Consider the following 9768-nt stretch of genomic DNA (forward strand, 5'->3'; position numbering starts at 1 on the left):
TGCTTACGTGGTAATGAGCTCTGCAACCATATTCTCTGGCTCCCCAAGAGGGTTTCGGGTGGCAGCACTCCTCCCTAAATCATCCTCCCACTGGTCCCCCCCACACCGCGATCCCCGAGCCGTCTCGCCGCCTCGGCCGCAGGCCCTCGATACGTCAGGGGAAGGAAGGGACAAATGTCGGGACAGGACTTGCTGCCGACCCCTTCATTAGTTTACATCAAATGTGTCAGTCATACACGTGTTTTTGTTTGTGGACAAAAGGCCCGCCTTTGTCAGACCCTGATCTGATTTACAGAGACAGTGTATAATGTACGGGCCATTTCTTAATAAATGTATTGCATGTATCTGTGTGTGAGACACTGGGAGAAACCTGCAAAAAAAATAAAGATAAGAGGAGCTCTGCGGGCAGACTGGCTGGCAGCCGTGTTGGTTTATCCGAAAGACGATCAAACCACTAGTTCCATTTCCAGCTGCAGAAAATCAATGTCGTGTCAGACGAGAGACTCCATTTATCTGGGACTGGTGATGCAAAGTGCATTCTGACAATTCCCCCCCCGTCTCCTATCAAAATAGGATAAGGAGGCCACGAGTCACTGCAGCATCCTGTGCGCGATAGTTCAGGAATGGCAAACATTCAGCTGTACTTCATCCGTGTTGTACCATCCCGTGGGAGCGCAGGACGCTGATCCCGATAAGAGGAAATATTAAGACTAAGTAAATACAGTAGTATAGGTCAGGGTGGATAGCTGGTGACATAAGATAAAGAAAGGAAAAGAGAAACAGAAATTGCATAGATAACAGGAGGTGAGACAACAGTAGTCTATGGATTTGTTGTCTTGTTTACTTTGTTCATGTACGACTTTGTGTGTGTTTAATAAGAGGAGTTTAACAAATTAGTTATCATGTAAAAATGATTTGTAGACTGGTAATAGTTCTTCAAATGACTAAATCTTTTGCCATAATAATGTTCGCTTATCAGATTGCTCTCAAACTGTGAAGCAAACATATTCTGTGTTTTTGATGACATTAAATACCTACAGTTTCATTTAGTGTTTATTCAATGTTGTTAATATAGTTTTATATAAATTGCCATTCGAACATTTTTATTTTTGGAGGTTATAGTTTTGATGCTGGTTGTGCATATTTAATGCTTTAGCCATTTAAAGTATTGATTTCTAAACATGCTGTGTACATTTACTAAAAAAGACTTTACATCTGGCCACTGCAGATTAAGCCATCGCTGTGGGAACAAAGACCGCTTCCATTTTCTTCAAACAAAGCAATGCAAAGTGGCATGTTTTCAAAATGATTCACGTATGAAAAGTAATAAATATCGTGGCATTAGGCATGCGGGCGTGTGCATGTGTGCTGGGGGAAGGGCGATGGCTTCAGGCTGCCTTCATGCTCGAGTGGTATGAAATCCACAGGCTTGTTTTGACACCACGCTGCGTAGCTGCTGCCACAGGAACCAAAAGTTCAGTTTGATGCTCAAAAATAAAACCATGACTGTACTGAATGTTAAAACTGGAACAAAATGTGTATTTAGTTTGTATCAGCGTTGCAGTTAATTACTACAGCATCAGTGGAACAATGTGTTCTCTTTATCGTGGGCCTAAAAGTCTCATGTGAACCTCAGAGATAAATGCATGTTATTATTCCTTCTGAAGACCAAATAGACTGCAGAGAATGTGATTAAATTACCCAGATAATCTATGGCGTCAACTTGATGAAGCTCCTTGAACTCTTACGCATAAGAAGAACTGTTAGTTAGACGTGAAAAAAGATACGGAAATCAAATGACTGACGTAAACAAACATAAATACCGAGGGGACAGAAAAACGTATCATCCCAAATGTTTGATATCATTAAATGGTCCAAGGTCTGAAACTACTAAACAGTTAATAGCTATAATAGGAATGTACATTTTGGAAACAGTCAGTTTGAACAGTTTGAAGGTCTTTAAAGGGATTAACACAGAAATAAACATTTGCAAATTTACTTATTTATTCATATTTATTTAAATTAAGAGTTAAATGAAAGTAGCATGTAAGAATAACAAATACAGAATTCAGTCAATAATTTAAAGCCATAAAATGCAACTCGACACAAACATTTTAGTTTTTCTCTTACAATAACATTCTATTTTAGGGGGATTCCCAATAATCGGTTCTGGTAGCAGAGAAGGAAACGTACAGCGAAACGAGCTCGTCTGACGAGCGAGAAAAAGGGTAAAATGTCGTCTGCGTGTTTGAACTCAAGCGGAGCTCGTTGGAAACATCGACTTCCAGCAGAGCAGGGGACGCCCCTCTGGACGCCGCGAGGCCCCGGGTCCCGGCCGTCTTCCGTCTAATGCTACGAATAAAAAAGGCCAGGTCGTCCCTCTCTCTGTGAGGAAACCCCGCTCACGCCCCCCGAGCCCCCAGCCCTGCTCACACGGTTGCCAGGCAACACGTGGAATTCCAGAGCTGCGTACATCCAGGCAAATCATCAAGGCCTCCATTAGCCGAGCTGTCCAACGGCCACTGATGCCGGAAGACGAGCGGGAATTAAACAAACTATGAGTAAAAAAAATCATCATGCATCAAGACGCTTTTTGGGGAAGTGGAAATATAAAATTTTGAAAGCATAAAACCCTCCCCGCCTTTCTTCAGACAGGACCAGCCTGTGACTCAAGTCAACCTCACAACCTTTCATCTCATCTCTTGGACATTTAGTGTGAATGCAGCTATGGGATCGGAAGCAGGTGCATCATCGGTAACTGTGGACAATAATCTATATAATACTATTTCGGAAGATATTTTGTTTAGGCTATGTGAGACTATAGAGGTTGGTGGGAGGAAATAAAGGTTATGAGGCCAAAATCAAAGAAAATTCTGACTGCTGCATTTACACTAAAATCATACAAATCGCGAATAATTTGTAAAGATCGGCTTGACACTTGGTGTCAACTTGGTATCACAAGCTTTTGTTTGCCACAGATGTGATTTTCTGCAACAATCCTCAAAAATAACAAAAAGGGTGTCGAGGGAACAGCGGCGGCATCCAGTTCGTACCTGCAACCAATCCATTACACCTTTACAGTCCAAAGCTCAAATTTGAGGACTTTTTCCACAAAAATTATCAATGAGGCACAGGATCATGAAAAATGTTTTTTTCGGCTTCCATTTGGTACAAAAAACAGTCCGGTGGGTGGCTGAAAATAAATCTTTCAAGGAGTAGCTTGTGGAGATGGGACAAGAGCTGGAATCTCCTAAAGCGAGGCCATGAAGAGCTGGTCTAGGATCTGAGAAAAACACGCTCAGAATTAACGTTTTTTCTCCACTGTCGGCATTAATTCCCCAAAGGAAATACCGTGAGGGGGGGGGGGGATTCAGGGGTTTGACTAGGTGCTATAACTGTCAGATTTTACTTTTCATTTCATCATTCAGCCCACTGTGACCTTAAAGAGACGTTCAGAAAAAGAGATGGATGGGGAGGGGCTCCGCGATCAGAATTTACAACACTTCCCATCGGGGGAATGGAGTCAAACGGCAGAAGGGGAGGCACCGTTCTTACTCTCTGAGGGACCTGGCTGCTCTCTTTGTACAGATATTTGTAATTGATATGTCATGATCCGAAGGTTCAGCGTCAGAGTTTAATATAGAGCGTAGCAAACATTTTTTTTTGTTTTTTTTGTTTTTAAAGTGGTTGTCGTGGAGTTTGGGGAGGATGCTGCAAAGAGAGAGAGAGAGATGCGCTGCAGAAAAGTGTCACTCTCTTTCCTTTGCATACCCTCCGGCCCCTCGCCGAACCACCTGCTTGTCCTTCGCCCGCCCCCCCCGGCCCCGGGGGGACGACCTCGGGCCGCGCTCACATGACGGCGCAGCTCTTGGACTTGTGCTTGCCGAAGGTGGAGGACAGCAGCTCCGTCTTGCCGGGCAGGTGCAGTAATCTCTTGGAGAGGCGGCGGACGGGGCTGGGCCTGCTGGCGGGCTGCAGTTGGTTCAGGCAGGCCTGGGCCGCGCTACGGAAGACGCTGTGGATGCTCTTCTCCGACGTGAAGGCCGAACACTCCAGGTAGGCCTCTGCCCCGAGCTGCTTGGCCAAGGACGAGCCCTGAAACGGAAAAAACGCAATGAGTTGAGGCGGAGGTGGAAACTTCGAGGACGTAAGAGGAGTCCCCCCCGCGACAGACCTGCTCGTGGGAGACGGGGCTCTGCTTCTGGTTGGACAGCTCCATGCGAGTGCACACGTCGGTGCGCAGGTCCGTCTTGCAGCCGACGAGGAGGATCCGCGTGCTGGGACAGAAGTCCTGGATCTCGGCTTTCCACTGTGAAGGAGAACCCGGGAGACATGAAGAAGACACTCGACGGGTGAAGGTCAAGCATAGGAGGGGAAGAAAAAAAGATGATACCTCCATACCTTCTTCAGCGCGCTGTCCACCGCGTCCGGCTGGCTGACGTCGAAGCACAGGAGCACTGCGTCGGAGTCGCTGTAGCAGAGGGGTCGGACGTTGTCGTAGTACGGAGAGCCTGGAGAGACAGAGAGTCACGGCGCACGCTCACAAAATGTCTCACCGACACAGTTGAGACTCACACAATGTTCCGTTACTGGTGTCCTCCACACTTTCACACATGGACTCCTGCCACACTGACAAAAGAGAGCAAATCATTTGACGTGATATTTGGGCCTGACGCCTTCCCCGCCGACGGGATGTAACAGCTTTCCATTTGTTGGTCAACTTTGTTTTGCATAACTGTCAATTGAGCAAAAATAAAATTAAAAAGAACACCAGATGTCCTGTGAAACAAAATCATCATCGCACCGTAGGATGAACTTTTCATAATTTTTCTGCCAAAATGCCGATGTCAAGGCAACTTTAATCTGTCTGTTAAAAGAAGCCCATGTTTACACAGAGAATAAAAGGGTCATTGAAAAGTATTCCACTCAAACAGACGTTTGACACCTTGCGAACATTTAAATATAAGCATCCAATTAGCTTAGAAGCACAAAGACTGTAAACATAGGGAAACAGCTAGCATAGCTCCAGGATAGAACGAATGAGAAACTCCATTGAACATCATTCAGACCGTGTACCCCGATTGTTGTCTAATAAATACGACGCCTCAGTTGCGAGGTTTGAGAATTTCAGTGTGCAGGAAACATCTCTTCCTTGTATTTCCACAAAGGGCCGGGCTCTGTGGAGACGCTTTCCATTAACTCTGAGGAAGACCCCGGTGCTAAAAACAGAATGACAGGACGTCCGCTCTCCATTGTCTTCCCTCTGCCACCTAATCACTCCCCCGCGCGCCAACACTAGGGTTTCATTTCCTTCCTCTGGTCCTCGGGACCCAGGAGCTTTCCTTGTAAATAAAAGAGGCTATAATTATATGAGGAATAGATACTTCCAATGAGCTTCCTGTTGCACGTTGTCCCGAGGCGCTAATAAAACAATATCTGAAGCCCCTCTGGTCCATTCAGTCAGAATACGTGACTAAAATCGGTCATGCTGTGCCTCTTATACCTGCCATCCATACCATCTTCTCTTGTTTAGAGGGAATCAAAGGAGCCCTCGCATAAATATATCCAGGATGATGTAAGGCTTGAGAGAAGAGGAGGTAGGGAGATATAAAGAGGACACAACTCCTAGCACCCCCCACACAGGAGCGTCCCCCTCCCTGGACACCGGCGGGTGGCTGTCTACAGGCAAAAGAGCTGAGAACCAGACGAGTCTCTGGGTAGGAGACGCTCTCGTGACGGTGCGCGTAGAGTGTTTGGCATCCCTTTGGTGAGGACAAGGCGTGCGGAGCGATGATGTGAGAGCTGAGCGGTCGCTCATCGAATTCCTCGTATGCAATATTCTGCCTCTGGTTTCAGCTTCTACATAAGGATTTGCTGCTTTTGTTTATCTTATTATGAACTGAATGTATTTATATTTTAGACTACTATATAAAATGTGAAGATTTTAGGAAACTGCAAATTGAAAAACAAAGATAGTAATTAAATGGACCCCTGTATCTTTAAGATCTAAATATCTAAAATATTACAAATAGATATGATAAAGAAACACAAAGAGTGATGGAGAATTAAACAGGTCGTATTACGCAATGTTTTCTCCAGAAATGTTCCTCTCCGTGGGAGACGGACACATAAACCCACATCCGCAGGACGCAGGTTTCACTTACATAAGACACCATAAGGCGGTGAGGAGGTCATGCACAGCTCACTCTCTCTCTATGCCTTCTGTTCACAGGGATCGTACGCCACACACACACACACACACACACACACACACACACACACGCACACGCACACACACGCTTCTGCCCCCTGCATGGACGAGGCATCCCCCTCTCCCCTGTGAAGCAGCCCCTCTGCAGGCCAACTGGAAACTGCTCAACTTCCTCCGAGCACGACGCTGTTATGAAATGAATCTGTGCAGGATGGGGTTCATTATTGATCCAATTTACATAATGTTTCTGTATGTTTACGCTCATTCGGTCACAGCTATGGTTCTCTGAACTGTATGCATTAGATTGCAGATAGTGTTCCTATTCTTTTTGTCTTAAAATTGTTAAAAATGCGAATCATTAGCGATAAGCGATTTCCCCTTAATGACTTGATATCAATGATACTTACTATAATCTTTTTTTTAAATAGACAATGTTTGCATAATGCCTCTCACCTCTGACCTCAATGTGGAAGAAGTCACAAAAGAGGTCTGATATATGGGAAGATTTTATACCAGAGGTAGTTTTGGGACACATCTTCATTAGACGTCTTATAAATAGTAGTGGAACTGCAGTGATTAGCTGATCAATCAAACTACAGAAAATAAATCAGCCACACAAACAAAAACATTATTGATCTTATTTGACTTTCAGGAAGAAACATTTAGATGTATATGAGGATTTTCTCTGTTTTCTTTTTCATTATAAACTGATATCTATGGTTTTTAAATTGTTGGACCGGAAGATTTGAATAAGCCTCCTTGTTAAAGAGACCCTTCCATCACTTCCAGACATTTTACAGATTATTATCATTCTATAGATTGACTGATCAAGAAAACAACCTGAAGCTTAATCATGAATGAAAATAATTGTCACCAGCAGGCCTGAAACACACAGTCCAGAGATTAGAGTCACGCTTCTCAGTCCTGTGGGTCATGTCTGTAGGTTCATTGCGTTGACCTCATGACCTTTGACATGCAGAGACATGACGTGAACACCATCAATAGGAAAAGACCACTCACTGCGCTACAGATCCATCAATGATAACAAACCGAACTCCACCAACCGGCCCATGAACACAGGAACCAGACTTATGTACCCAAGCTGAATGGCTAATGACTAGGACTTGAGGTCAGGTGATCACAGTCTTTAGATCGGAGCTCGATCCTCACCTGATGTGTCCCAGAGGCTGAGCTCCACACGCTGGTCTTCCAGCTGCAGACAGGCCGTGTAGTTCTCGAACACAGTGGGGACGTAATTCTGGATATGGACCATGAAGAAAAGGGGTTTTAAATTCATCTTCAGCTAAAAAATTATGTAATTATTAAAATGATAAAACCAAGAGCAGATACCAGTGACTCAGTTACTGAATCCCACCACCATCAAAAATAATGTAATAAGCTATTAGTCTGAATAAAAGACACATGTGTGTTAATATTTGTGCAGGATTTTTGTTTCTTAAATGACTAAATCGATGTAGTACAACGTTTTGTTTGTTAAAATATGTTCATTATGTCCTCAGTTGTAGTAATAATGTAATGCAGTACTGTTCTGTATTGTGCATAAGCCACAATGGGGCAACTAAGGTGCAGGCTAAAGAGGATGCATTTGCATTACTGTTCTGTTCGTCCCAAATGTTTTGCCGTTTTTTTTATAAGGAAGAAATGAAGGCTGTCTGACAGTGAGACTGATGTGTCAGCAGCAGCTCGTAAAATAAATATGTCGAAGACGGCTAAAGATGGCTCATCTCTATCGTCCACTCTTTTCCTCCGAATGCAACGTTAGCTGCAAGAATGCAAGTAACTCAACTCAACAATGTTGAATTCATAAATTCAATCAAATCAACCTACAACATCAATCCATCCCAACCTGAGACGATGCCATGTGGCTCAGACTGAATGACTAAAGTCAAATATCCTTTACTACACGCCTGTCAATCTATGATAGTTAACGCTAAATGGGACCAGTTTTAGAAATACGATGGATAAGAAATACAATATAGAGGATCAGATGAGCCTTTATTGATCCACGGAGGAGACATTTGGTTGTTGCAGCAGCAAAGGGACAAAAATAGATTCATAAAGAATGTAAAAAATATATAAAACTAAAATGATGATGGAAGTGAAAACATATTTTAAAACCGTGGTTTGACTGATGATGAAAGCCATTAGGAATAAGAATAATAGCACTACTAGAACTTAAATGACACAATTAGAAAGCACACCGATTAAAGGAAACGAGTGTTCTTCTCCTCGTGGGAGGATAAAGTGTTTTCTCCCTCGTGGGGGATCCACATTTCATTTATTCCACATGCGATGAGAAACACCATCGAACAGACGACTGCAGGAGGTGACTATTAAGGGATGTCTCCGTACCTCTGGGTAGCAGTCCTTGGCCACAACCTGTAACATCGCAGTTTTACCGCATTGGACGTCCCCGACCAGCACGAGTTTACACCTCGCGACGCGCGGCTGCGCGAGTCTCCTTTCCTTCATGATGCGGACGACTGCCAGCGGAGCGAAGCGGTGACGGTAAAGTCCGTGTGTGTGTGTGTGTGTGTGTGTGGAGTCGGAAGAGTGGAAAGCAGATCAATGAGGAGAATCACTGCGGAACTTTATATCCTCGCGCTAACCAATGGGGCCCTGCGCAGTGCGCGCGCCGCGGGAGGAGGAGGAGGATAAGGGGGAGGATCGCAGCGCACGAGGTGGCGTCCCGCTGTGACGCGGCGATTCGGCATCGGGGACACAAAAAACAATGTTACACCCCCCCCCCCCGCCCTTCAACATTAGTTTGGAGAATGTTAGTTAAGTAAAAGTAACGAAGTATTTTAGGAAAATATTGACCCTTTTAGGTTGTAAAAGTAAAATGATATTGCATTAGTGCAATAAAGTAAGCATATCTTTTGTGCAAGTCAGACAGATATTTTCTTGTGAAATGTAATGCTTCCTGTCTTATGTTGTAGTTTTCATGTCTCTTGTGTCCCTGGGTAACTTCACTTCCTGCCTTGTCCTGTGATTGCCTGATTGTTTCCACCTGTGTCCAATCACCTGCACCTCCCTATTTAAGCCCTGTGTGCCTGTTGTCCCTTATCGCGTCATTGTCTAAGTCAACACGGCGTTGGTGCACGTCCGTCTGCGTTTGGTTTTTGAATAAAGAGCACCTGTTCGAGAAGCCTGCATATGAGTCCTCCCTTCAACATGCATCAGCAACCCCTGTGACAATGTCAAAATGGTTTTTACTTTCATAGATGTGCTCACAAAATAGTGAATACAGTAAGTGATGGAAAGAAACACTGTACAAATTTGGGGTTCTTGAGTATTTCCGTTGAATGGTTCATACTTTCATTTTAGAGTGATTCATTGTTCTGTGTACGTTTTATTTACATTTAACGCAAAGTAAGGGACAACTGTATGAAAACTTTTGTCCTCTTCGGTTGTTTTCTGGTTATGGACATAAAATCTACAAAAATAATTACAAACAGATATCTGAGAAGTCTGATTAATCAAAAAGGTGTGAGTATTCTCCCCCCCCATCAAGGAAAGTCACAAGGCCTGAAGTC

General features: G+C 44.1%; 1 protein-coding gene across 1 annotated transcript; it reads right to left on the reverse strand.

The window, feature by feature from the left end:
• Nucleotides 1–1982: 1982 nt before the first annotated feature.
• On the reverse strand, nt 1983–8865 carry LOC119223407 (rho-related GTP-binding protein Rho6-like). The gene is made up of 5 exons (XM_037480707.2): nt 8585–8865; nt 7382–7469; nt 4402–4511; nt 4175–4309; nt 1983–4095 (listed from the first exon to the last, which is right to left on the reverse strand). The coding sequence occupies exons 1-5, from the start codon at nt 8702–8704 to the stop codon at nt 3850–3852; spliced, it is 699 nt and encodes a 232-aa protein (XP_037336604.1). The 5' UTR covers nt 8705–8865; the 3' UTR covers nt 1983–3849.
• Nucleotides 8866–9768: the final 903 nt, after the last annotated feature.

Source organism: Pungitius pungitius, chromosome 1 (assembly GCF_949316345.1).
Source record: "Pungitius pungitius chromosome 1, fPunPun2.1, whole genome shotgun sequence".
Taxonomy (NCBI): Eukaryota; Metazoa; Chordata; class Actinopteri; order Perciformes; family Gasterosteidae; genus Pungitius; species Pungitius pungitius.

Coding starts and splice junctions, on each gene's coding strand:
- LOC119223407 (XM_037480707.2), bottom strand. CDS start 8,704: ATGAAGGAAAGGAGACTCGCGCAGCCGCGCGTCGCGAGGTGTAAACTC. Junction 4,512..7,381: donor CAGCCTCTGGGACACATCAG/GTGAGGATCGAG, acceptor CTGTCTCTCCAG/GCTCTCCGTACTACGACAAC. Junction 4,096..4,174: donor GCCCCGTCTCCCACGAGCAG/GTCTGTCGCGGG, acceptor TTTCCGTTTCAG/GGCTCGTCCTTGGCCAAGCA.